The 27,925-nt window shown below is 47.1% G+C and overlaps 2 protein-coding genes across 2 annotated transcripts; one reads left to right on the top strand and one right to left on the bottom strand.

Annotated features, from left to right (window-relative positions):
• Positions 1–130: 130 nt before the first annotated feature.
• Positions 131–22,459, top strand: xpo7 (exportin 7). Its single transcript, XM_069700989.1, has 28 exons — positions 131–193; positions 5,484–5,630; positions 6,826–6,919; positions 7,195–7,361; positions 7,869–7,934; positions 8,059–8,163; positions 8,881–9,046; positions 9,894–9,967; positions 10,058–10,177; positions 10,284–10,430; positions 10,739–10,911; positions 11,390–11,583; positions 11,683–11,788; positions 12,114–12,249; positions 13,337–13,410; positions 13,752–13,832; positions 14,662–14,725; positions 14,968–15,076; positions 15,337–15,443; positions 15,603–15,691; positions 15,819–15,926; positions 16,022–16,104; positions 16,254–16,468; positions 17,886–18,024; positions 18,188–18,345; positions 18,458–18,556; positions 18,707–18,834; positions 19,576–22,459. Exons 1-28 carry the CDS (start codon positions 161–163, stop codon positions 19,667–19,669), a joined length of 3,276 nt encoding a protein of 1,091 aa, XP_069557090.1. The 5' UTR covers positions 131–160; the 3' UTR covers positions 19,670–22,459.
• A 992-nt stretch (positions 22,460–23,451) lies between these two features.
• On the bottom strand, positions 23,452–27,355 carry pbdc1 (polysaccharide biosynthesis domain containing 1). Its single transcript, XM_069701041.1, has 6 exons — positions 27,256–27,355; positions 26,156–26,221; positions 25,028–25,087; positions 24,763–24,903; positions 23,979–24,090; positions 23,452–23,882 (listed from the first exon to the last, which is right to left on the bottom strand). Exons 1-6 carry the CDS (start codon positions 27,283–27,285, stop codon positions 23,791–23,793), a joined length of 501 nt encoding a protein of 166 aa, XP_069557142.1. The 5' UTR covers positions 27,286–27,355; the 3' UTR covers positions 23,452–23,790.
• Between the last annotated feature and the right edge of the window lie 570 nt (positions 27,356–27,925).

Raw genomic sequence — 27,925 nt, 5'->3', positions numbered from 1 at the left:
TTGGTCGTGTAGTGCGAGTTGTGTGGTTTTAGGTTCGTCGTATTACAGCGTTGTGTTTTTTTTGTTTTGTTGTGCTATGAATGAGCAGCAGCGTGGAGCAGCTGCCACCGGGGGCGCTGTTGTCCCTCTCCATAGCCATAAGCGGGGGAGTGAGAGGTGCATGAAATGGAGAAAAATGGCGGATCATGTGCAGGTGAGCAGAGGTTTCATGTTTTTGTGACCGATAATTTCTCCCGGAGCGTTGGCGGCGAGGCTGAAGGCGGATCGGGGAGCGGCGTTCGCGGCGCGGAAGCCGGCGTGCGAGCCCCCGGCCCGCGGGCCGGGCGAGCGTCGCGGCTGTCGGCGGTTAAAGAAAGGATGTGGCCGCCTGTGTTGACTTGTGGCCTGCTGTCACTGCTCCCCTTGGCTCGGTGCTCTCTGTTAGCTCCCGTTAGCCGCGACCCCGAGGTTTCGGGCTCCGGAGCGAAAACAGAAGCCGGCGAGGCTCGGGATGCCGCGCCGGGGCGGTCCCGGTGTCGGTGCCGGTCGGGTGCGCGTCGCCGCCGGGACGGCGGCCGGTTCCTTCGACGTGTTTTTAGCGAAGTAAACAATAAAACAAAACGGCTGTGGCCGCGGACGGATAGCCGCGGAGCTAACGCGGACTGCGAGCTGTCATTTGGCGCCAGCGTGCTCCGCGTTCAGGGGGTCGGGAGGAGACGGGCGGACTCCCCCGCCGCCGCCGCGCTTGTTCGTTTGGGCTTTTCGTTTTGTTTATTTATTATTTTTATTTCGCGGTCTCGTTGCGCCGAAGAGACACAGCCGACCCTGTGGCGGGAGGGGGGGGGGGGGGCTAGGCTAGCGTTAGCTTCAGCCGAGACGTCAACTTCTCCCGCCCGAGAGCCCGTTTGAAAACATGACCGGTTGGTGTTTAACTGTTTTGACGGTGAACCGGGCTCCGTGCCCTGCTGCTGCCGGGGGGGGGTGAGGGTTGGGGTAGTGGGGGTGGGGTGGGGGGGACGACATTGTAGTGAGGACACCGGGGGGTGGGAGAGGGGGAGAGAGGGAGGTTTTGCAAACCGGTGCTGCCCGTGTTGGATGTGCGCAGCCCGGCAAGCGAGCGCTGTTTGTGTTTTAGCCTTCCGTGAGCTAGCTCCGGGCTCCGCTCCGCGGTGTCAGGTGTGGACACATGTTCGGTGGAGAGCCGCCGCTCTCGCTCTCTCTCTCTCCGGTTCTGGTGCTTTCGGGTTGTTGTTTTTTTGTTGTTGTTGTTGTTGTTTTTGTTTTGTTTTGTTTTTTTGTCTCCGCTGGTCCACCGTAACGCACCGCGGTTTGTTTTGAAGCTCGCCCGGAGAAGGTCCCGATCAACTCGGGGGATCGCGAGCCGCCGCTCGGCTGTGCAGCGCGCGGAGGAAGGAGCCGCCGCCGCGGCACCGACCCGAGTGTTTTTGAGGCTGATCCGAGCGGGGCTCGCGTCGTCCCGGGGGGTCACATGTTCTCCACGGAAAAGCGCCGTGATCTGATTGGGAGATTTCGTGCTTGAAATAAGGTCACGGTTTGGATGACTTTCAGGTTTCAGAGAGAAAAAACAACAACAACAACAAAATCAACAAAACATCTTTTAAGAAGCCGGAACCGAGTTGTGTTCATTCCTTCTGCCTGAAAAGTGAATTATCAAAGTTTTTAGAGTTAATAAACGAACCGACTGTGCTTTCACTTTGATCCCATGAAGCATCTCTGTAACTGTTCTGTAATGTTTACGCCTGCATCTCCTGATCCTATTTGACCTTTTTATTGCGCTACTTATTCTCTCTATCAATTGACTGAGTGTTTGGTTTATAAAATATGCTTTTATTTTGTTTACAATCATACCTCAGAGGTTTTCTGTTGGGTTTTTTTTGGTGATAAACGGCAGAATGAAATCTTCGAATCAGCACGTTTTTTTGCTTGAAAAATAACGTAATTTGCAATAACAAATAATTGTAGTTTGTTGCAGCCCCGTTGGTCGTACTTTCATGCTTTGGACTGGTTTTAAATAACATTGACTCTGGTGATAAAAAAGGGGATTTAATTCCATTCAGAGAAGTTGTCCATCTTATATTGCACGTGATATGTTTGCATCAGAATCGATTGACCAACTAAATTGACTAAACTTTTCATCTCGGCTTTTCTTTCAAAATACTGAATTTCCGTCGTAGGATGACACAAACTGTCCCGTCATGTTTACGGCTCCAACTAACAGTTCTTTTTTTTTGTTTTTTTTATAATCGATTAATCCTCCATTGATTTTCTCTGTCAGTTTATTGATCCTTTGGTCTTTAAACTGTCAGAACTTAACAGACACGTCTGCTTTTTTTTTTTTTTTTTTTTTTTTAGCCAGCCAACTTTCCAAAGTGACATTTAAGTCCCCCGTTTCGTGCACGTCAGCGTTCATTCACCGAGTCTGTTTTCTTTTCGATTTTATCCAACTTTTACACTCAATTTAAAACATAGAAAATGTTTTATTACAACTCTAGGTTTCCAGTCAGTTTATTGCTGAAGCTCATTCCTGCCTTTTTAAAAGTAGAAATAAAGTTCAGGATAAGTTCAAACTTTGACGCGTGAAATCCAAAATCATGAATTAAAACGTGTTTTCTGAGCTGCAGGCGAAACAATCGATAAACTGTGACATCATTCTGCTGCGAATCGATCAGCTGCCTTTAATTTAACACTTTCAAAATAAATAAAAAAAGCAGCGTTGACGTCTTGAGTTTGACCGTAAGCGGATGAAACGTGAACGTTTACAGGTTGTTGTTTTTTAGCTGCACGCGGCGACCACGTATGCTGTCGAGACGTGATGTGCACACAGCTGTATCCGGGCTGCGGCTGCCGTCAACATCTGGCTGTAAATACTTCGTCCGTTACAGTCCATAACCGTCTGCAGCGTTCGGGGCTTCGTTAATAAATTAGTCAGTGACTCGATTGAAAGAAAATGTATCATCTGTTTTCATTAGTTGTTTCAGTTTATCTAAAAAAAAAATTTTTTTAAAAAGTGCAGCTTCTTTGATGCCGCAGATTCACAAACACTATAAATGTTAGTTTTTGTTGTTGTTGTTTTTTTACAGTTTTAATCAGAAAAAAAAATCGACATGTTTTGCTTTCAGAAACTTTTTACATCCCCACAAACTCTCAGATCTTTCCTCGTACGGATCGCCTGCTGTTTTCACCCGATTATAAAACCGAGTAGCTTCACCGGACTTCTATCACGTCAACAACTTAGTCATGAACGGATGAACTAATAACCGGACCGACGGTGATGGTGGATCCCGTCCAGGGTTGTGTTCACGCTGCGTGAGCCGACTCCGCCCTGATGCTTGCGTCCCGATTGTACTTCTCCGCCGGCCGACGGACGCTTCCGGCTTTTCTGAACTTTAAATCGAATTTTCTATTTGTATTTAGCAGCGTGTGCAGGTGTGTTCTGCTTTCTGGGTTTTAATTGCTCGCTTTTGATTTTGCAGGAAATACACTCGGCCATTAACCACTCGGGCGGTGAAGTCGGCAAATTCACCGATTCTAAATCGGCGACGCTCAATGTAGCGCCGACTCTTTTCGTTGTTGTTATTATTGGCCGTTATAAGCAAGAGATATAAAGTATTGTCGTTGTCGTGATCAGCTGTGTAAATGATCCATCTTCAATCGACTTAATTGCTGTTGAAAATTGAATCCATTAAAGACATATTTAATAAATAAGGCGAGGGTTGTGCGGTCATGAAATATAGATTGCGGTCCGAGTGCAGCAGTCGTGTCGAGGAACTGACGCAGCATGAAGTCTGTCCAGTTAAACTTACTGTCTGACGCTAAACCAGCATCGTGTTGAGCGCAGGCGGGTGAGCTGAGTGTCGATGATGTTCGGGAGCAGCTTTTCTGAAAAGCAAAAAACCAGTCTAACTGTACCGAGTCGTCTCCACGACGACCGGTCAATCGTTCGGTCTGTAAACCGTCAAAAGTCTGAAGCGACGTCTTTGAACGTTTTACCTGAAGAAGCAGAAGAGTTCGGTTTACAGAAAAGCTCTAAAAACCAGCGGGACGTCTTTCAAGCGTCTCATTTAACCCGACCGACGGTCCAAAAGCCGACGAAGCGGCAAATCGATCGACTGGCCGATGGATCCTTCTTCGTTCGAGCTCTGACTTTCCTCCGAACTGAGTTTGGCCCGAACTTTGGATACGCCGTGGTTTTAACAATAATGTCTGCAAATAATAAAATTACTATGAAGTAGATTAAAGAGTTTTAATCATTCCGACATTTTTATTTCCGCTTCGGAATGTTAATTGTCTGTAAAGTATATTTCATTTTTCTTTGAATGTAATTTCACATAACAAAAAAATATTCATTTTTCATAGGAAATAATTTGGGCCCCTCTGATCTGAACACCGAATAAACAACCAAAGACGTCACTTTCTTTGCATAATCTTTGTTATTGTCGATTATTATTATTTATTTTTTTAATTATTTGTTTGTTATTTGATCGAAAAACTTCCCGTAGTTCACCGTGACGTCTCCAAACGTTTTTGCCGACTGATCAAAAATGAGGTGAAACGGTAAAAAAGAAGAATTGGTTTACGTCGTCGTCGTGGTAACCTCTTCCATCCGGCAGATCAGTTTGAGCTTCAGGACGAAGCTGCCGCCTGCTCCCCGACGGGAAGTGGTTTTGGATCACCGAACGGCTCGGGGTCAACAACGCACAATATTACCCCCCCCCCCCCCACGCGTACTGATATGCGAGTTGACGAGTGTAAATGAACGGTGGGAGTTGATGCGGTGCGGCGGGCTTCGGTGCTGAAGCTCGATGACGCACGATGCGACGCGACCCTCCGTTCGCGACCTGCCCGCTCGCCTCGAGAGAGAGAGAATAAAACAACAACGTCCTTACACAGGAGGAGGCCCGCGAACGCACCGCCGAGTCCCGACAAACCTCCTCCCCCCCTCCCTCTCCCCCTCCCCTCAAGCTTTTATCAGCGACAGGCATCTCGCTGTGACTGTGCGTGACTCGGCACTTTTCCCGCCTGCCACATGACTGCAACTCGATACGATTCGAGCGTACGGGGAGTCCTGCGAGGTCAGGCAGGCGTCGGGACCCACCTGCTGCCAAAAGTGCGCGCGTTTGTCCCCGGTGATGGGCAACCTTTTTAATCCGTCTCCTTCACTTCGCAGTCAGGACTCCTCCAAAAGTCGAGCAAGAAACTCGTGTGTGTGTGTGTGTGTGTGTGTGTGTGTGTGTGTGTGTGTGTGTGTGTGTGTGTGTGTGTGCGTGTGTGCGCGCGCACGATTCTGATTGGCTGATCGGGCCTGACTGTAGTACTGTGTTGTGTTGTGTGTTTTGAGTTGAGAACACGGACGCTCTCTCTGTTCTCGTCGCGGAAAAAAAAAATCGTCGGGACGTGTCTGCAGGTTGCTGATAAGCCCCCGCCCCTCCCGTCCCCCACCCCCCGTGTCCCTCTTTTGTCTCTGTGTCCGTCTCCGTGTCCAGGGCCTTGCCCAGCTGGAGATCCTGTGTAAGCAGCTGTACGAGACCACCGACACCGCCGTCCGACACCAGGCAGAGAAAGCTCTGGTGGAGTTCACCAACAGCCCCGACTGTCTCAGCAAATGTCAGCTGCTGCTGGAGCGAGGCAGCGTGAGTAGAAAACACCCACCACCCTCTGGACGATGCACGCACACACCTCTCATTCAAGTTAACCCTGCACAGCCCGGTCAGTTCGTGTCCACGGATACGGTAGAGCCGAATTCCCCGAAAAAAGTCACGAAGCCACGACCCTGTTTCCACAAAATAAAAAATAAAAAGTTCAGCCACTGTGTTAAATGTAAAATACACTTTTTTTTTTTCAAAACACGTAAACCCAATTTTAATTGAAAATAGACCAAGGACAACATACTAAATGTTAAGTCCGAGAAATGTTTTTGCTTCGTGAAAAAGAAATGCTCATTTTGAATTTGATGGCAGTAACATGTTAAAAAAAAAAAAAAAAAAAAAAATGTCAACAAAAGACTTAAAAAGCTGTGAAACGCTAAAAGAAAAATACATTGCGAAACATCTCGCAACTAATTAGGTTAGCTGGCAACGGATCAGTAACATGATCGGGTATACAAAGTCTTTCCGCAGTGAACACTCGGGGACAAACTGTTGGGGAAAATAGTGCAACAATCTTAAGAATAATGACCCTCGACGTAAAATTGCAAAGAATTTGTGGATTTCAAAATCTGCGGTTCATAATATCATGAAATAAAGAGAATCTGTCAAAATATCTGTACGCAAGGGACAAGGCTAAAAAAAACAAAAAACATAATTGGATGGTCGTGCTCTTCGAGCCCTCAGACGGGACTGCATTAAAAAAAAAAAAACAGACGAATGTGTAGTGGAAATCACTGCATGGGCTCAGGAACTATTGTCTTGCATATTATAACTATTGTTTATTTCCCAAATGGGTGGGTGGAGCTAGAGGCGGGGCCTATTTGCACAGTTCATAGTTGCACAGGAACAAACTACGGTAAAGGTGTCGAGTTTTACATCCGAGCCGCTTTAAAGCATCAGTGGATTTTTTTTTTTTTTTTTTTCTTGGAATAAATATCTAATTCTGTAATTTTAATGAAAAGACTGAAGTTTGTTTCATTCCATAACGGGAGACGAACTTTAATCATCAGTCGACACCTCCTGCTGCTGAATACGCAACACTTAAAACACACAGAGCCTCTTCGGCGCCAACATTTCTTTGAGGATGAAGTTTTTAGTTTTGAATTTTTCAGGGAAAAACAAATGACCCCCGCTGAAGATGATAATCCTGCTAACTTCCTGTTTTCTGCTCCCGTCACAGTCTTCGTACTCGCAGCTGCTCGCCGCTACGTGTTTATCTAAACTGGTGTCTCGGACCAGCAACCCTCTGCCTCTCGAGCAACGCATCGACATCCGTGAGTCTCTCAGAAGTTCAAACGGCAAACGCAGAGTTCGGGAAAAAGTCTTCGTCTCGTCACCAGCAAGCTCGAGTGACGACTCGAACATCTTTTCGGCATTTGTTTCTGTTTGGTTTTTCATCAACGGCAACTTTTTTTTCCAGCTCCAAAAAAAAATTAAAAAAAAAAAAAATGCACAAACAATATCGGATTATCTCATTTTACAACCGCAGACGTGTTTTCTTACGGCGTCTGTTCGAGTCTCACGACGTCATTTCTTCTTTTGCCTTTAGGGAACTATGTGCTGAATTATCTGGCAACGCGGCCGAAGTTAGCGGCGTTTGTGACGCAGGCTCTGATCCAGCTGTACGCCAGGATCACCAAGCTGGGCTGGTTCGACTGTCAGAAAGACGACTACGTCTTCAGGAACGTCATCGCCGACGTGACGCGCTTCCTCCAGGTCGGTGTCCCGGCCCGTCTTTTAAAGGACAATTTCGCCAAGTTAAAACCCAAAGTCTGGAGTTCTGGAACATTTTAAAATGACTTTAATGCACTTTCAGAAACGTTTGATTAGACAGAAGCTCACAGTGTGTTCAGCACATTCACTGGCGACAGTGTGGAGACATTATGAAACTCCAACAACATAAGAGCGGGAACACAAATAAGTATATATCCTCATTATTCCGTTGCCCCGATGTATGCTGGGAAGGCAGCGATCAGGTTTAATCGTGGTTAAATTAAACCCAGAGTCATCAGGATTATTTAATCCTGGTTAAATTAGACCTGGAGTCATCACGATTATTTAATCCTGGTTAAATTAAACCTGGAGTCATCACGATTATTTAATCCTGGTTAAATTAAACCTGGAATCATCAGGATTATGTAATCCTGGATCAGTTAAACCAGGTTTGTGTCTGAACATTTTGTCCCCGAGCTGCCGCTGATGCTTTAACCGTCGCGTTTGCAGGACAGCGTTGAACACTGCATTATAGGGGTCACCATTCTGTCCCAGCTGACCAATGAGATCAATCAGGTAAGACGTCCCCCTCACCTCCACCTTTACCTGCACCTCCCTACCTGTCAGAAATCTAACCTGCCATGAAAACTCTCCTAAATATGTTCTTCTTCTTCTTCTTCTTCTTCTTCTTCTTCGTCAGGCGGACACGACGCATCCTCTGACCAAACATAGGAAGATCGCTTCATCGTTCAGAGACTCCTCGCTCTTCGACATCTTCACGCTCTCCTGCAACCTCCTCAAACAGGTTCGTTTCACCGAAGTTTCGGAAGGCGTCGTCAGCGTAGGCTCCGCCCACTGCGGCCGACTCAACGCGCGGGGGGAGGAGTTTTTGACTCGCAACCAAAGAGGTCAAAACTTTTTGTGACGCGGTAAAGAGGCTTCATGAGTCTGGGATGTCCGGGACGATTTGTTCGCAGTCCACATGACATTATTCTGAGTTCACGTGTTTTTACTTACAAACTCGATTTCTGATTGCAGTGCGAGAAATTTGCTCTCGAAGCGGATTACTACGCTGCAAAAAAAAAAAAAGACACAAAATCACCTTCGCGGTAAACATGTCTATTTCTGCCAGAGTCATTTAAATAGTCAATAAAATCGGTCAGCGTACATACGACTATACTTCTTTCTCATTTCCCATATTATTATTTTTTTTTACCGCCGCCTGGTTGTAATGACTTACTCCCGCCAGAAGGCGGCGGTCATTCGCCCCGAAAGCTGTCTGCCAGCCGCCGTCAAGCACCGCGAGCCAGCCGATTAACGGCTGCTGTGACGTTGGGCGCTCGAGTGGAGATTCAACGAAACTGCGGGTTTCAGAGTCCCAACTAAAGAAGAAGGACTCGGTCTCGACGTCCGTTTTAACGACCTCCCTCACACCGACCGACTGATCACGTGACCCGCCGATCAACCTGAGCTGCTTTTAGTTTTCGCTTTTTAAACGTGCGTGCGTTTGCTTTGCTTTCAGGCGTCGGGGAAGAACCTGAACCTGAACGATGAGTCGCAGCACGGCCTCCTGATGCAGCTCCTCAAACTCAGCTACAATTGCCTCAACTACGACTTTATAGGAACTTCCACAGACGAGTCGTCGGACGACCTCTGCACCGTACAGATCCCCACGTCATGGAGATCAGGTAGGCAGCGGGGCGTCTTGTCTTCTTCTTCGGATCGATACCTTGATTCTTATTTTGAGGCTTCTTTTTATCTTTTTTTTTTTTCCTCGTAAATTTTTTTTTAAAAGTTAATAAACCGTTGGTGCGACGAAACGAGACGTTTGACAGCTGCAGCTTCAGTATTTATTTCAGTATACAAGACCGAACAGCGAGACGATTAATCGAGAAAAGAATTGACGGGTTAATCGATCGTAACAACAATCATTAGCTGCAGTTGTCGTGGGGGAAAAAAACTATTAGCGGATTTCAAACGGGAAACGCCTCAGGACTCCCAAGAACAAAACGGCTACCGTGGTTGTCCAAAAAGGATATATATACACACGCATACATGTTGATCTGCGTAATACGGAGAGCTTTCTACAAACAACTCGGGTTAACGGCCGAAAGACGCCTGCTTACGAAAAGGTTAGTCATTGGTCAGTTCTGCATAGTCGGCATATCTGCGGCGGTAACTTGTTGTTTCGTCACGGCTTGCAGGTCTCGCTCTGCTCTTTTAGAAAATCCGAACCGATGTTGTTGCCAACCTTTGACCCCTCACCATCCCAGTCGATCGTCTTTCACACTTTTCCAACATCGTGCAAGTTGTGTGCCCCCCCCACACCCGTTTTGCATCGGCAGCGTCGCCTGCTGCTGCCGCCTGATTGGCCGGTTGAGCAAAAAAAAACCCAAAAAAACCAAAACAGATTCATGTTTCCTAAATCACTCATTGAATTTCTGTCTTACTTAAGATTGTTTCTTTGAAGTGAACATTGACCCACGAGACTCGTTGCGACTGTTTGATCTCTCTCTCTCTCTCTCTCTCCTGCAGCGTTTCTCGATTCCTCCACCCTGCAGCTGTTTTTCAATTTATATCATTCCATCCCGCCGTCCCTCTCCCCGTTGGTAAGTGTTTTCGAGCGTCGCGCGATCGAAGCGTCCGGAGCGGAGCCGAGCTGGAGTCTTGACGTGCGTTTTTTTTGTGCGTGTGTGCAGGTGTTGTCATGTCTAGTTCAGATCGCCTCCGTCAGGAGGTCTCTCTTCAACAACGCCGAGCGAGCAAAGTTCCTGTCCCACCTGGTGGACGGGGTGAAGAGGATACTGGCGAACCCTCAGGTAAACGGCCCTCGCCCGCCCTCTCTCGCCTCACCTTCCTCCACTTCCGGTTTCCGTCCTCGAGCCCGAGACGTTTCTGTTTTTGTGTTGTTGTTGTACCGTGCAGTGTTTGCCGGATCCCAACAACTACCACGAGTTCTGCCGGCTGCTGGCGCGGCTGAAGAGTAACTACCAGCTGGGCGAGCTGGTCAAAGTAGAAAACTACCCGGAGGTCATTCGACTCATCGCCAACTTCACCGTCACCAGTCTGCAGGTGGGTGTTTGGAATGAAATGCTGTGCTCGGGCAGATCACTTCACTGGTGATATCTTCTATCTTATCTCCTGAAATTCACTTGTTTGTTTGTTAGTTTTTGTTTTTTGTTTTTTTTGGCAGTGTAACCTGAGTTTCTGTGTTGCGGATCAGGTATAATTCCTGAACCGGAAAGCCTTAAATATTAGTTTTTCTCAGGACTCGGGAAAATAAAATAAAAAAAAATAGTCCCGTAGATCCTCAGGAGGTCAGAAAATAAATAAATGGAAATAAATAAACACGCCGACCTGTTTCCCCTCCCGTGTTTCAGCACTGGGAGTTCGCCCCCAACAGCGTCCACTACCTGCTGAGTCTATGGCAGCGCCTGGCGGCGTCGGTGCCTTACGTCAAAGCCACCGAGCCTCACCTGCTGGAGACCTACACTCCCGAGGTCACCAAGGCTTACATCACGTCACGGCTGGAGTCGGTCCACGTCATCCTCCGGTGAGTCCTGCTGGAGCGTCACGTTAACGCTGCCGGTTAAAACGATGTTCGGATATGTGCTCGCCCAAGTTCTTTTTTTTTTTTTTTATTACTATTATATATATATATATATATAACCGGACTGAAGAATCTCAAATTTTGTTCCGAGTAAAAATCTGCCCTCCGGTCCTGTGCTGTCTCCCGGCGGGATCAGATTACATGATATATTTGCCGCGTCATCGACCTGCTCGCAGATATCTAGCATATATTTCGTCAAGGCTCCGTGGTTTCCTCCCACAGCCGCTCACTGTCGATTTAATTTATTTATTTTTTTGTTTACATCCGCTGGGACTATTTTCAGCGGCGTATACGTGACCGTGTCTGTCCACGGCGATTTACTCGGGTCTTTACCGAGCACGCGGGGAAATAAATAAATGTCAGCAAAAAAGGGGGGAAGGTTTCAAGTGATCGGAAACCCGAGCGTCTCCGGCTTCCGCAGGGACGGGCTGGAGGACCCTCTGGACGACGCCGGCCTCGTCCAGCAGCAGCTCGACCAGCTGTCCACCATCGGCAGGTGCGAGTACGAGAAGACGTGCGCTCTGCTCGTGCAGCTCTTCGACCAGGCGGCGCAGTCCTACCAGGAGCTGCTGCAGTCCACCAACTCGAGCGCCGCCGACATCACGGTGCAGGAGGGTACGTTCCCCTTTTTTGTTTTTGTTGTTGTTGTTGTTTGTTTTTTTTAATCGGCTGGCGTCGGGAAAGGTCTTAACGGCTCCCTCTGTTTCCGTGCAGGTCGGCTGACGTGGCTGGTTTACATCATCGGGGCGGTGATCGGAGGACGGGTGTCGTTCGCGAGTACGGACGAGCAGGACGCCATGGACGGAGAGTTAGTCTGTCGGTAAGGACCCATCAGACACCCGGAGAGCGAAACCCTCGGATCGGTTTTCGCCGTCGTATCCGGACGGCGTCCGTGATGACGCAAGGATCCGATCCGAGAAACGGAATTCTGACACGCTTGCGAGTTTCAACGGAGCCCCGAGCCGGTTTGGTTTATTGAACATTTTGTGTATGGTTTGTTTTTGTTTTTTTGTTTTTTTATTGGACGAAAACTGAAGAAAAAAAACAAAAAAAAACAAACACGCGATTCTACGCGTCTGGAAGTTGCGCCGCGATTGAAGCCTGACTCCTGCGCTCTGCTGTCGTTGTCTGTGTTGTTGCCTCAGGGTGCTCCAGCTGATGAATCTGACCGACTCCCGGCTCGCTCAGGCCGGGAACGAGCGGCTGGAGCTGGCCATGCTCAGCTTCTTCGAGCAGTTCAGGAAGATCTACATCGGCGACCAGGTGCAGAAATCGTCGAAGGTGAGCGCCGCCGTCACACTTGACGATGCTCGCGGGTGCCGTGACCCCCCGACCCCACCCTCACCCCTCCACCCCCGGCCTCACCCGTTCGCAGCTCTTTTTGTCCTGCTGCTGCCGCCGCTGTTTGTACTGCGCTGCTCCTCTGCATGCTCACTGATGTGTGTTCTCTTTGTCCGGGGCAGAAACTGCAAAATGTGAACGTCGCAGATAAGTGGCGCAAAGTAGAGTCTGTGTTGTTGGTGTTAGACCCCCCCCCCCCCACCACACACACACACACCTCCCACCCCCCGACCCCAGTTCCCCCCCGCCCCGCCGTCCGTCCTCCAGAGTGTCAGTCAAGTGTGTGACTGCAGCACGTGTTGGTTTGTAGAAGTAGAATCAAATCAACATCCCCGTTAACGAGGTTCCGTTTGTCGACCATGTCCTAAAACACACCTGATAATATTACATTAAAAAAAAAAAAAGTTATTGGGGGGGGGGGATCTCCGGAGGCTTCAGCGAACCACAATGAGGAGCTTTAGCGGAGTTAACGTCGGACACGTTTCACTGCGAAGTTGGTTTCACGTCGGGCGTCGGGGACGGGGGCCCCCCACTTCCTGCCAGATTAACCCTTTGTTCCCCTCCCAAGAGCGCGAGGCCTTCCCCCCACCCTCTCCCCGAGCTCGTTATCAGCACAGATCCGTCTCCTCCCTGCGGGGGCCCCCTCAACCGAATGAACACATGAATGAATGAAGTTTCTGTCACGTTGAACCTCACACATTCACAAAACACGAGCCGAAAGTTTTATGGAACCACAACAGAGCTTCAGGTCGATGCCAGCGGCTCATTTACAAACTGACACCAACTTCTGAGGAAGTTGTTTTGAACCGTTTATCTTTATTTAGTTGGAAAAGATATGTAGTTACGTCTTGAATGATGAAGACATGAACACACAATCATTCTCCGAGATGTGAGACTTGCTCCAGAACTGACAAACTGATGGACAGCTGATCAGACAGCCTGTTTGTTAGTCTACAGAGTCATGTGACCCTTCGTGTGTTTTTTACCTGTGTGTGTGTGTGTGTGTGTGTGTGTGTGTGTGTTTCAGCTTTATCGACGACTATCAGAAGTTCTGGGGTTGAATGACGAGACGATGGTCCTCAGTGTCTTTATAGGGAAAATGTGAGTAAATAAAAATAACTTCTGACCTGTCTCCCATCACATGAAATTTTGTTTTATAAATATTTTATTTTTTTATAAATAACAGCTTCAAACAGAAAAATACAGACGCTCATTAGAGTCCAAACTAAACTGGAAAATGTACTTTTATTTACTATTAAGAAAACTTTAAAATGTCACATTGATATTCTGAAATGAAAGTTGATTTGAAATCTTGACAGAGAAAAACGTCTTTTATTACCACGTGTAGATGGATGAGATTTCTTTGTAATATAATAACGTTCTTATTGCTGCATGAGAGCGCCCCCGTGTGTCGTCTTCATGAATGTGTTTTTCTGTTTCAGCATCACAAACTTGAAGTACTGGGGTCAGTGTGAGCCCATCACATCCAAGACACTCCAGCTGCTCAACGACCTCTCCTTAGGATATCCTTGACGTGTGTGTGTGTGTGTAGGTGTGTAGGTGTGTGTGTGTGTGTGCGTGCGTGTGGGTGTGTGTGTGTGTATGTATTTGGTGTTCAGAGTACACATCTGTGTTCGTTTTGGCTCCTTTTGGTCTGAAAATATGTTTTAGTCAAAAATATTTCAGTTGATTTTCCCTGTTACAACCTGAGCTGCCTCCATTTCTGTGTACATTTACCATGGTTACAGCTGGCTCTATCCTTGTGTACCGTTACCATGGTTACAGCTGTCTCCATCTTTGTGTACGGTTACCATGTTGACAGGTGGCTTCATCCTTGTGTATTGGTTACCATGGTTACAGCTGACTCCATCATTGTGTACCGTTACCATGGTTACAGTTGTCTCCATCCTTTGTATTGTTACCATGGCATCAGCTGTCTCCATCTTTGTGTATGGTTACCACGGTGACAGCTGGCTCCATCCTTGTGTACTGTTACCATGGTTACCACTGTCTCCATCTCTGTGTATTGTTACCCAGGTTACAGCTATCTCCATAGCTGTGTACGGTTGCCATGGTCACAGCAGTCTCCATCTTTGTCGTCTCTGCTCACCCGGCATTAGCATTAGCAGCTAGCAGCAGCTCCTTCAGAAGATGATTAAAGTCCTGTTTCCTGTCGGGTTACCGTGGAGAACACAGTTTCAATGTCGCTGATGAAAACCAGACCAGAAGACTTTAATTTTAATAAAATAACGAACCGGGCTGCAGAACGACACGGTTTCAGGTCTGACAGTGAACGTGGTCTCAAATCAGGTCCTGGATCAGTGCGTGTTCTCCTTGACTTCCTCTATCCACGTACAGCAGTGTGAGGAAACTGGTGAAGCTCAGCGCTGTGCAGTTCATGTTGAACAACCACACAGTGAGTTTTATTTTTATTAATTATTTCAACGAAACAGGAAGTGCACGAGATCAAATGTTAATAAAACCCTTTGAGGCTGAAACTAACAAACATTTTCATCATCAATTCATCACCTGGTTATTTTTATTTTTTTTTAAATTTGGGGCTTTTTGCTGTTGTTGTTGTTTACTTTTGTTATCTTTATATTTTGTGTCCTGTGAAACGTTCTGAACGTGCTTCCTGTTGTTCTTCTTCTGTGGTAGAGCGAACACTTCTCCTTCCTGGGAGTGAACAACCAGTCCAACCTGAGCGACATGAGATGTCGGACCACCTTCTACACGGCTCTGGGACGCCTGCTGATGGTGGATCTAGGTGAACACACACACACACACACACACACACACACACACACACACACGCTGGCTAAAGTCTGACCTTTCAGTTTATGGTTTTTCAAAATAAAATCATGCAGCAGCTTTGTTTGCTGATCATATTTTTTGTGCTATTGTTTTGTGTGTGTGTGTGTGTGTGTGTGTGTGTGTGTGTGTGTGTGTGTGTGTGTGTGTGTGTGTGTGTGTGTGTGTGTGTGTGTGTGTGTGTGTGTGTGTGTGTGTCCGCCCGTCCGCCCGCAGGAGAGGACGAGGACCAGTTCGAACAGTTCATGTTGCCTTTGACGGCTGCCTTTGAAACGGTCGCTCAGATGTTGAGTACAAACACCTTCAACGAGCAGGAAGCCAAGGTGACACACACACACACACACACACACACACACACACACACGCACGTTTTTTTCTGTCGTTCTGAAGGCACTTATTAACACAATGCATCCCCCTGCTCTTTACCGTAACCTTAATAACAACCTCGGTGCTCACGCTCCTCCTCCTGTGGTTTCCTGCAGAGGACTCTGGTGGGTTTGGTCCGAGACCTGCGAGGCATCGCGTTCGCCTTCAACGCCAAGACGAGCTTCATGATGCTGTTCGACTGGATGTATCCTCGGAGCCGAGCGGGTTCGACCCGCCGATCGTTGAAACTCAGCCGAGAGAACTTTTTTTGTTTTGTTTGTTTGTTTTTTGAATTTGTATTCATCGTTTACGATCCTTAACGCGCTCCGCAGATATCCGGCCTACATGCCCATCTTACAGCGAGCCATCGAGCTCTGGTACCACGACCCAGCATGCACCACGCCCGTCCTCAAGCTCATGGCGGAGCTCGTTCACAACAGGTGAACGTCGGCCCAAAGAAGAAACGGTTTCTGTTTCCGTGGCGACTTCATGATGATATTTAACCTCCCTGTTGTTGTTGTTTTTTTTCTGTCAGATCCCAGCGGCTTCAGTTCGACGTGTCGTCGCCCAACGGCATCCTGCTGTTCAGAGAAACCAGCAAGATGATCACGACTTACGGTACTCGGACCAGAAACCTCCCGACGCCTCCTTTTTAAAGCGCTCGAGGCGTCCCGATTGACGAGCAGAAATAGTCTGTAGTCCAGTAGAATCGGTGGGAGTCCCGGTCGGGCTGTGACCGCTGAAGCTCCGCCCTCTTCTGCTTTCAGGGAATCGCATCCTGACGCTGGGCGAGGTCCCGAAGGACCAGGTGTACGGCGTGAAGCTGAAGGGCGTCAGCGTCTGCTTCGCCATGCTGAAGGCGGTGCTCAGCGGCAACTACGTCAACTTCGGCGTCTTCCGTCTCTACGGCGACGACGCCCTGGACAACGCCCTGCAGACCTTCATCAAACTGCTGCTGTCCATCCCTCACAGCGACCTGCTGGTACGTTCAGACGCTGCTTCACTTCCTGCCGCTGCTGCAGCTCGAGACGCCGAGTCACGTTTTCATCGAAGACTTATTTAAGGGTCTGCAGGCTGCGGGGGGGGGGGCTTTTCAAAAGTTTAGTTCAGTTTCAGACTCTTGTCACTATTGTTGTTGTGAAGGGTTACCATGGTTACAGCTGCTCCCTTGCTTTATCATCGTGAGAGTTGTTTATTGATCTGTCTGAAACCAGCTGCTCAAAAACATCACAAGTGTCAGATTTTACTCTTTTTACATGTGACCTTGTTGCCCCCCCCCATCTCCCCCTCTTCTTTTTCTTCTTCTGTGGTTAAATGCCACACGAGTGGATCATTGTCGCCACCTACTGTTTAATTTCTATTATTTCACCGACTGCATTTCAATGAGCCCCTGATGGAAAGCCAAACAGCCAATCAGGGACTCCTCTTCTTCATAAGGTGTTTTATTGAACCATGATTAGAATAGATAAATAATAACAATTAATCAAACATTATTTATATATCACTTTTCGTACATGTTAGTGCAATTTAAAAAATTAAAAAAAATTAAAAAAAACTTTAAAAAGGCCAAAAAGAAGACGGACAGGCGTCGACTTTAAAAAAAATAATTAATTAATTAAAACAGATGCAAGAAGATGGAGATGATGGAAATGTAAAAGATATAACAGCTAAAATAATAGTAAGAGTAGTGAAATGGCAAGTGAAGACAGTGAAATGATAAAAACTAATAATAAAAATGAATAACAATCTTAATAGGAGTTAGGATAAAAGATTAGATAGAATAAATAAGAGGAATAGTTGGGAGTTGGTAAGTTATTAAAAGAAAGGTAGAATAAGATTCAAATGTGAATGGAATAAATAGAAAAAAATAATTCAAAACATTTTCCAAACTTCCTCCGTCTTACACGGATTATCTACATGCTTCTGCAGTTCTGAGCGTGCTCAGAAGCGTCCTTCTCAGCAGATTCTGGCCTGTAGATTCTGCTCCAAAATAATTAATACGACTGTTTTACATGTTGCGGATGTTACTGGGTCAAATGCCACAGCAGATACATAAGCATTAGCATTAGTCTGTGAAGCCCTGTTTATGTTGAGAAGAGGAGCTGATTGGTTGATTGACGTTCCTGATCTTAATCGGAACTTATTAAAACGTATTACAACGACTTCACATATTTGTTTGGACGCACGCTTTGGTTCTTGAGCAACTGGAAGCTGTCCAAACAGCAGGGGGCGCTGCTGCACAGGGAGGTCGTGTTTCACCACAGGTGTTTAAAAAACAAAGAAAAGAAAAAAAGTTGTTACTTCATATCTCGTCCTGTGTCCGTGACTCCCGTTCGGTTCCCGGTTTTCCTCATGCTGCCGTGTTGAGGACGAGCCTCTGATGTTCTGGTTCCCCGCAGGACTACCCGAAGCTCAGCCAGTCCTTCTATTCGCTGCTGGAGGTGCTGACTCAGGACCACATGAACTTCATCGCCAGCCTGGAGCCGCACGTCGTCATGTACATCCTGTCCTCCATATCGGAGGGGCTCACGGCGCTCGGTAAGACTCCGCCCCCAACGGCTTAGAATCTCAGGCGTGTGCGTATTGTGTCGCAGTGGTTGCTACACGCGTGTGTGTGTGTGTGTGTGTGTGTGTGTGTGTGTGTGTGTGTGTGTGTGTGTGTGTGTGTGTGTGTGTGTGTGTGTGTGTGTGTGTGTTGCAGATACGATGGTGTGCACCGGCTGCTGCTCCAGTCTGGACCACATTGTGACCTACCTGTTCAAGCAGCTGTCGCGCTCCACTAAGAAACGCCCGACGCCCATGGCAACGGACGACCGCTTCCTGCACATCATGCAGCAGCACCCGGAGATGATCCAGCAGGTCAGAGGTCACACACAAACACACACACACACACACACACACCTGAGACATGTTGTCTCTCTCACACACACATACACACCGTCGAGAGCTGACAGCTGTGCTTGTCGTGCAGATGTTGTCCACCGTTCTGAACATCATCATCTTCGAGGACTGCAGGAACCAGTGGTCGATGTCGCGGCCGCTGCTCGGCCTCATCCTGCTCAACGAGAAGGTAAAAGGTCACGTGGTCACACCTCGCCTCGGACACATACGTGTGTGTGTGTGTGTGTGTGTGTGTGTGTGTGTGTGTGTGTGTGTGTGTGTGTGTGTGTGTGTGTGTGTGTGTGTGTGTGTGTATTAACGTGTGCGTGCTGTCCTGCAGTATTTCGCCGACCTGAGGAACAGCATCGTCAACAGTCAGCCTCCGGAGAAGCAGCAGGCCATGCACTTATGTTTCGAGAACCTGATGGAGGGAATCGAGAGAAATCTACTAACGAAGAACCGCGACAGGTGGGTCACGCTTTTATTTGTTGACTTACTTATTCGGTTTTATTTTCAGCGAGCGAAAAGTCCGACTTCAACTGCCGTCAGATCGACATGAAGGCGACCGCTCCTCCGAGGAGTCTGATGTTCAAGACTCGCTTATCTGTGGTTACCGTGGCAACCTCCGGTTTTTAACTCCAGGTTTTTTTCAGGACCGCGGAGCGGGTCCACCTCTTACCGGGACGAGTCGCCGCGGAGCTAACCTGCTTGACACAGCCGAACGCCGCGACTTTTTCAAATCAAAAGCGCTCCAGTTTCACACAGCGTCCGGACACGGACCGAGTCTTTTACACGCGTGTCCCTTTTTTTTTTTTTTGAAGGAGCGGCAGACGGGTCCCAGTCGAAGGCGAAACACTGGATTTTATTCTCGGTGAACTGCGTCGACACACGTTGGTCGCACGTCGGGCCACAGCCGCCCTGCGCGAGTAAATAGTTTGACGTCAAATTTCTTTTTGTCGAATACGTCGTTCTTTTTTGCCAGCGCACTTGTCCAATGTTTGTGATTTGGTCAGACGCTGCAAGCCCCCCCCCCCCCCCCTTTTTTTTTCTTTTTCGGTTGAATGAAGCCGGATTGAGAAACCCCGAGTTGTGAAGCGGCTTCCGTGCGACTGCTTCGCGCTCGTTAGGTTTAGTCAATCCAGTTAAACGGAGATATCTTGATGAAGTTTCTCTCTCTCTCTCTCTCTCTCTCTCTCTCTCTGTGTGCAGGTTCACTCAGAACTTGTCAGTGTTCCGGCGGGAGGTCAACGACAGCATGAAGAACTCGACGTACGGCGTCAACAGCAACGACATGATGAGCTGACATTCCACTCGGCAGAGTCTCGCCCGGCTGCAGACGGAGCCCCCCCGCCCCCCGCCCGGCCCCGCCCTCACTCCTCCACGGCCCTCCCCGCCTCCCCCCTCCGCCGCCCCTCTCTGCATCCGCCTCCCCCCTCCCCCCCCCGGGCCCGGATGCCTGGGGGATCGTCTCCTCCTCCTCCGCCTCCTCCTCCCCGACACGACGCTGGTTCAGCTCCCCTCCTCCTTTTTGATATAAGCATATATAAATATATACAGATCTATTTTAAAAAGCCGGTCTGCGTTGGTCCGGTTGCTCTAACAGAGGAGGGGGGAGGAGGTAATAGGGGAGGTGGAAGGGGGAGGGGGGGGGTCGCATGTCCTAAGCACTCCGAATCAGTGACGGAGGGAGGAGGGAGTGCAGCGGCCGAAACAGTAGGTCGGGGTTGGGGTGGGGGGGGCGTGAACGTAGTTATCCGCTTCTGCCTGCCTTGTATAGAAAAACCACACAGAAAACCAAGTGTACATTTCTTTTCGTAACATTTTGAACAATGTTTATAACGATGATCGAATTTAAAAAAAAAAAAAAAAAAAAAAAACACAGATGGTGAGTTGAGGAAAAAACAAACAAACGAGGAAAATGAAAAAAAAAAAAAAACAAACACGTGTGATTGAGCTTTTTACAGTGTAGTGAGTTAGTGCAACTGTCTGTCTGCGTGGGGGGGAGGGGGGAGGGATGGATTGGTTGGGGGGGGGGGGGAGCACTCCGGCTGCAGAGCTGTGCACAGGAAGCAGAGGCTAACACGCACACATACACTAAACAGGAAGTCGGAGCGTCCACGTTTGTACATTTTGTCTCGGCCTCTGCTCGACGTGATGTAAATAGTCCTGCAGGCCGCCGCCGCCTTTTAAAGGGACAGTTCGCGCGGTTTCGCTTTTATTCTGAAGAAAAAGCTTTTATTTTGAAGAGATTCGGACGACGTCTAAACACTCGTCGTCGGTGTGAAGAAGCGGGAGCCTCCTGAAGCTTTCCATGTTGTGATGATAATAACAACAACAACCAGAAATAATAATAAATAGAGATCGTCTGGCATTTTATGCAGTTTTAGGCAAAAATGTATTATTTCCTGTTTCCAGGGCCTCCGATTTCTTTGTCAAATAATAAACTCAATCTTTTTTTTATTGATCAAACCGAATTATAAATTGCATTTTCAGATTTCTGCTATTGTTGTTGACAAAACAAAAAGTTAAGATAACAATCTTACAGATTAATCAAAAGAAGTCTCAGTTTATTATTATCAGAGCTGCAGCAGTTAGTTAATTATTAATCAAATGCACAAATTCAAATCGAATCTGGAGAAAATGTATCAATTAAAATATCATTCACTTTAATTTAGTTAATTCACAGAACGATGGAAACGTATAATCCTTCCTTTCCTCTCCGATCGTTTTTGCCGTCAATCATTTATTCACAGTCTGTTTCCATCTATTTCACTTATGAATGACGGTGAAATTATTTTTGCAGTATTGCAAGATTATTTTTTTTCTTCTTCGCTCAGTTAAAAAAGGAATGAAGGAACGGCTCCCCCTCCTGGCGAAGCTGCTGTATTTGCTGAATTTTTTTTGCAGCTGATTTGAGCGAAGTCAAAAGCTTCCTGTAGAAACTTCCGGAGGCTCGCGCGGTTTCGTCCCGCTGACCCGACAAGTCGGAAACCGACTCCCCGTCGTTTAACAAAAAAAATTTAAAAAAAGCCTCGAAACCCCGCCGAACATCCCTTTTTTAAAAGCGCCGCGTCCGGTCTTGCCTCCGGCTCCGCCTTTTTTTTTTTTTTTTTTTTTTTTTTTCTCCACGAAGCGAAGCGACACGCCTGCTGCTTGTTGACGTGGAAGCGACATGGTCACGGCTCCGCCCCCCCCCCCCCTCTGGTAGGCTGGGTGCAGTTTCCACCATTTTGTTTACACTCGGGATCCCTCGGACCAGGTTTCGGGGCTGCCCCCCCCCGACCCCCCACCCCCTCCACCGCCCCTGCCCCCCTTTTAGGTCCTGCAGCGGAAGTCCTTTCGGTGTGTGTGTGTGCGCGTGCGCATGTGTGTGTGCGCATGTGTGTGTGTGTGTGTGTGTGTGTGTGTGTGTGCGCGTGTGTGTGTGTTTGCGTGGAGTGGCTCTCTTGTCGCCTTGGTGCGTACGTGGCGTCTCTTGGTGCTGCGACGGCTCGAACCTTTCCCCACGCGACGGAGCTCGAAACAGCCGAGGTCTGCGACCCCACCCTCCCCCGCCCGCCCGCCCCCTCCCACCCCACCCGTTTGTCGTCCCCCCCCCCCCCGAATACCGAATCATGACGCCGAGAGGAGACCGGCGTGGATCGCGGCTGTCGAGACACCAGAGCTCCTTTGGGGTTTTTTTTTGTTTTTGTTTTTGTTTTTTTCGAAGGAATCCAGTTTAGTTTTAAATATCTGAAGAAGGAGACGAATGAACCGTGGTAGAGTCAGAACAGTGTAAAAAAAAGAAAAGAAAAAAGAGGAGCAGGAGTGGAGTCTATTAGCAACTTGTGTTACTCTCTACGATGTTGCTGCTAACTGTTTGTGACAACTAGCTCATCTCTAACCATGTCAGCACTCACGGATGTTTATTGAGTTCCTAATTATTATTTTTTTTGTATTATTATTTTTTTTTTCTTTTTTTTCTTTTTTTTTTGGTTTGTGTCCCTGATGTGAATGTGTTGGGTCCATAGAGTGAATAGCTGTTTGAGTTGTTTGGATGTCTGCTACATATAGTGTAAGCATTGTGACTGCAAATAAACCTCATTGATTTTTACGGCGCCGCTTCACGCTCTCCCGTTTTGTTTATTTCGGGATCTGCGGGTCCTTTTTAAAAAAGTCCTTCCAACGGAAAAGTCTGGACGTTTCAGAGGAACTGAAATTAAAGCAGAGAAACGTCGAGAGAGCCGGGCGAGGTGTTCTGAGATGTTCGACGTTTCAAGAGGAGGCGGAGCTTCACCGTCCAAGACCTAAGGAGACGCGTCGGGTCGGGAGACACCGGGTGGGTTTTCTTTGACGCCGGTGGTGGTTGTGTCACCGTGGATTCGTGTGTCCCCCCCCCAGGGTCAGACTGTCAACACCGGGTTCCACCGGGACCTTCTGAGGCGTCTGTTCTGGTTCGGACTTCTTTTCTGCTTCGTAGTCTTCAGGTCAGTCTGGGTTTTGTGCGTTTTGACCTCTTGTGTCTTGTTTCTCTTCCTGTCCTTTCGTATGATTGTTGGCCCCCGCCCCCTGATTAGTTTCACCTGTCCTTCGTTGTCCTTCCCTCCCTGCTGTGTCTGTGCTCTTCATCTTCCCTCTTTGTCAGTTTGTTTCAGTTTCCGGTCCGTTACTGCGTCTTTTGAAACCCAGAGAACATTAAAAAAAAAAAAAAAAAAAAAAAAAAACACCTGAACCGTGGCGCCATGGCAACAGGATTCTCCGAAGCCGAAGGGGAGCCAGCATCAACGGGACATCCAGGGAGCTTTCCGAGTGGTGCATCACTCCACAAGGAAACGACGTTGAAGTGGATTTGAGGGTCAGATTTTAATCGGGTACGAGTTGTTCTTTTGGTTGTTATAGACTCAGTCTTGGAACTTTCTGATTGCACCTCGTCAAATGCTAAAAAAAAAAAAATAATAATACCCCAGTACACAACCACTGGACAAGGTACGGCGATACGACCTTCTTAACTTGTTAGGGTGTTTAACTCAAAAGATTTTAGTCTCGGGTGGGGGGGGGGGGGGGGGAGTTTGCTGCTTCAGTCGAACACGCTCAAATGCAGCTGACTTTTTATTTTTTTAATTCGTTTCCTCGTTACAGACAAACAAGTGAAACTTCGCAGATGTTACAAAACAAAGAACCGTTGATGATTGGCACGATTAAAACTTTACAGCGAATACAAAAATATTGAGAAGGCTTCGTAGAGTCCGGAGACGGTTCTGGGACCAGAATCTAATAACGGAGACGGGAAATGAACACGGATGGAGGCTTCCGGGGGGTGGGACGACGACGAACGTGAGCGTTTCACGGACGATGAAGAGCGATTCCTCGGGAGACGCGGCGGTCCAAAGTTTGGTCTGCGGACTCCGCCGGCGACGGAGAGAGTCTTCCCGGTTTCACGACCGGTTAACTCTTCGACGATTTGGACGTGAACACGGCGTCGTTGTGGCCTTCTCTGTTGCGGGCGATCTCGACGGCGAAGAACTGGACCCTGGTGGCTGAAAACGGAGAAGAGATTCATCACTTCTGTCTCGTGGTTGTTGTTGTTGTTGTTTTTTGATTCATAATGATGTGTCTTCTAGTATGAAACTCACCAAATATGGTGTTCTCCTCCGTGTAGTCCTTCTCGCAGTCCAGACGCAGCAGAGTGCCGTAGTTGAAGTCCTCGATGAGTCCATCGAACTGGTTGCAATACGGACGCCACCTCTGCACACGGAGTCGACAGCGTCACTAAAACACCGAGGACCTCCCTTTGTCCCGCTCGTTTAACTCAAAAAGACCAGCTGGAGCTACACGAGAGTCAACGACCGCCGTACGGGTTTCCGATTCTCTCGACCAAAAAACAAAAAAAAGTGAAATTTTGTTACGGAGTTACCTTCGACCCCCAAGAAACGTCCGATCGCGGAGCCTGAACTCGGGTCCCGGGACTCGCTGACGCCGGCGTTCGAGACAGGAGAAACCATCTGAACCGCGAAACGTTCCCCGGGACTCGGCTCGCTTTGCCGGCGTTTATCTTCCCGTTTGTCGGATTTTTGACGTCGCAAACGTCGTTAAAAAAAAAAAAAAGACGAGTTTCTCGCAGTGAGAAACGTCGCGGAACGCGTCGACTCGGGACATTTCCGACTCGACTCGTACCTCGGGATAATACGACGGCGTTGGGACATCGTTATTTTAAATCCCGGGTCCGTTCTGACCGGATTCAGATGCTGTAACGATGCGTTTTTTCTTTAAAGAATTTTCTGTTCTGATGTGACCGTCTGATTGGTTCTGACCGGTCGGGTTATCCGGGAGAGTTCAGAGTTCGCCGACATCGAGGAAAACGGTTAGATGGGAATACAGAACAAGAGCGGGGAGGTGGGGGATGGGGGGGGAACGAACCTCTTTGGACTCGTCGGATTTCAGGTCGTCGGGTTTCAGCAGCTTTATGTCGAGCTCTTTGAAGGTTTCCCTGAAGGTCGCGTAGATGTCGTCGTCCAGCTTCGTCAGCTTCAGGAACTTCGGGTCGACGGACGAGATGAGCTAAAGACGGAACACCGGGTTCAGCGCTCACGAGTTCACACTTTCACCAATACGTCTCGACGTGTCAAATGTGCAGATGATGTTCGCGCGCGATTGCGAATGACTCGAAACGACGACGTCTTACGTTGAAGTAAACCTCGGCGTGGTTGTAGGCCTTCATCGCCCACATGACTTCAAGTCGGGGCTGAAAGAGCACAAAGGTTACGATTTATTCATCAAAACGAATCAACACATTTACACGGGGGAAGAAAAAAAAAAAATCAGACCGTCGGCAACAAAAACTTTCTGCGGGAATATTCTGACTTTTTAAGGGACGCTTTCAATTCTTTACTTCGGGGATGCGAGGAAGTTTGAATTCGAATGTCTCTCCGCGAAATGAATATGAAGGCGGGACACTCGTCCATAAAGACGATGCAGAGTGAACATAAATAGGTCGAAATATAAAAGACACACACACACAAGGATGTTAAAAATGTTTTTAAAATAAGACATTAATTTAAGAAGATCTGTTTTTCTTCAATTCAAAACCTCAAAAAGTTCAGTTGAGCTTTTAAACTACAAAATAATAAATAATAAGCTCAAAGTAATTAATGGCTAATAGTAATGGAATCAATGATTCGATCAAATTAAATAGTAAGTTAGAAGCACCAAATAGCTGAAAATGGTTGTTATAAATAGCTAAAGAAAAAAATGGTTCGCTGAAAGTAATTATTGGTTAATTGTAATTGAATCAATGGTTATAATAGTTAAAGCAAAAAAACAAACAAAAAAAAAATTGCTAAAAACAATATCTTACATGAGTAAATGTTTATCTAATAATGACAAACAGCTGAAAGTTATGCAATGCATTTTTGAAATCTTATTTACATTTGACAAATGGTGATAGCTGGAAAAATAAAGTTATGGAACAATACTTTTAATAAATATAAAATTAGACAATATCTAAAAAAAAAATAGTTTAAATATTTTGGTTTATTGGGACGTGAATCTGAAAAAAACAACCAAAAAACGATTCTGCTTCTAAACGTCGGCAAAACAAAAGTAAACGTCACCGAACTGAAAAACTTATTTTTAATATTTATATAATAACAAAAAATTACAATAATTTTTAATTTGCATTTTAATTTTTTTATTTTTATGAGGCTGTTTTTTTGTTTTCTCTTTATGTTTAATGAGTGGTTTAAAAACTCGATGAGCACACGGTGAACTGACTGATGAAGATGATGATGATGATGACGACAGGAGAACTTACGTCGTTTCCGTAAGCGTCGGCCGGCAGCGACAGAGCGCGTGCAGCCGCTGAGGCTCCCTCCACGCCCTGGGAACCAAACACACTTTTTAAAACACACTTCCGCGGATCCATCGCACATCTACACCGTCGCCGTAGAAACCAACTTTAAATAAAAAATATGGATCGTCGATTCGGCCCGTCGCGAAGTATGACGTCGTCGCTCGATTGCGACGTCATCTTGTTTTTTGCTCCCTTCTTCTGTGGTTTTAACGGCACATGAGCGGTGGAATTGGCGTCTTTTAACGTCTAACATTTGACTGAAAGCATTTCAACGAGCATCTGTTGACATTGTTATTATTATTTAGTTTTGAAACTGAATACTGCAGCTGACGAACGGATCCACGGTTTTAATCGGGTGTATTATTCAACAATAATTAGATTCATACAGTATCAGTGGCATAAAACGATCGAGAAGAAACATTTGAATCTTTAATAGCAATTATTTACATGACAATTAATCGTCAAGGTAAAAGTTACGTGATCGTGGACCTGAGTGACGAAGAACAAACCAATTTAAACCCGGATTTACTAATTTGTTCATTTCAGGTTCCGACGACGTCACTGGGCCGATGACCTTCCTGGTCAGTTGACCGCCGATGACGTCACGTCGTCGGCCTCCAGCTGCGGGGAAACATTTTGCGTCAAGACTCGAAATAAAAACGACTCCGACCACGTGACCGAACGCGCTGGCGAGACGCCGACAAGGCGCGTGTTCGATCGCGGCAATCGTGTCCCGACATCGTGACGTCACACGATATGCCACGTGCCACCAGTACAAACGCGGCGACATGTCGGGAGTTTTTTTTGTTGTTGTTTTTTTTTAAATTTTATTTTTATTTTTTTTCCGACACCGCTCGTTTCCGCACGTGTTTCCATCCTTGGCTAGCTAGCGTTAGCTCTGTTTTGCTAACTGTCACGCGGGCCTCCGGTTGATTTGGTCAGTTTCGGGTTTGCTCGTGTCTCGAGACTCGTTTCGGACTTTCTCTTCTGACGCAGATGACGAACAGAAGAAGCCCGACAAGCAGCGCGCGTAAACGCGCTGGTTCGGTTTCAAATCCTACCAGAGCGGCCAGTCCATCATCCGACGCCATGTCCCCCAAACAAAGATCGTCTCCGTGTGGAGATGTGCCACTGCGAGGGAGGAGGGAGAAGGGGGGGGGGCTGCAACTGTACGCATGCGCGCTTGTCGCCCCCGTTTTATCTGCCAAAGACGTAAGTAATAAATTATTACCGATACATTAATCTTGTTGATATGAGGTGAAGATATTGTACCAATCTGCGTCATTTCTTCTGCAGGATTAACTGACACAAATTCGTTGTGGTCTTTTAAAACTGTAAAGTTGAGGAAACACAGTACAAATATGAACACAGCTCATGTTTGACAGAAAAACGACTAATATTAGTGTGTAAAAACATGTGTAAACCTCTTAAATTTAAAAAAATTAAAAAAACAAAACCTATTTTAGTCATGGGCGTAACCACTGGCCTCAACCTGGACTCTGGAAAAAAAAAAAAAAAAAAAAAACTCCAGTGATTCATTGTATTCAATAAAACAGATATTTTTTTTCATTATTAATGAAATTAATTAATTAATTAAAACGAATATTATGAATTATTAACAGTCTGTGTCTGTTTTTTGGGGTTTTTTTTTTTTTTTGGTTTCTCCTCTCTTCAAACAACATATTATGATATTTTGATATTATTGAACAAGCTGGCCAGAAGCGTAAGCTC

Source organism: Brachyistius frenatus, unplaced genomic scaffold (genome assembly GCF_029030835.1).
Source record: "Brachyistius frenatus isolate BFR_SWC_R1_liver_20210118 unplaced genomic scaffold, ASM2903083v1 Contig_35, whole genome shotgun sequence".
NCBI lineage: Eukaryota > Metazoa > Chordata > Actinopteri > Embiotocidae > Brachyistius > Brachyistius frenatus.
Note: the sequence above shows the minus strand (reverse complement) of the source record. Positions and strands in the feature narration are given on the sequence as shown.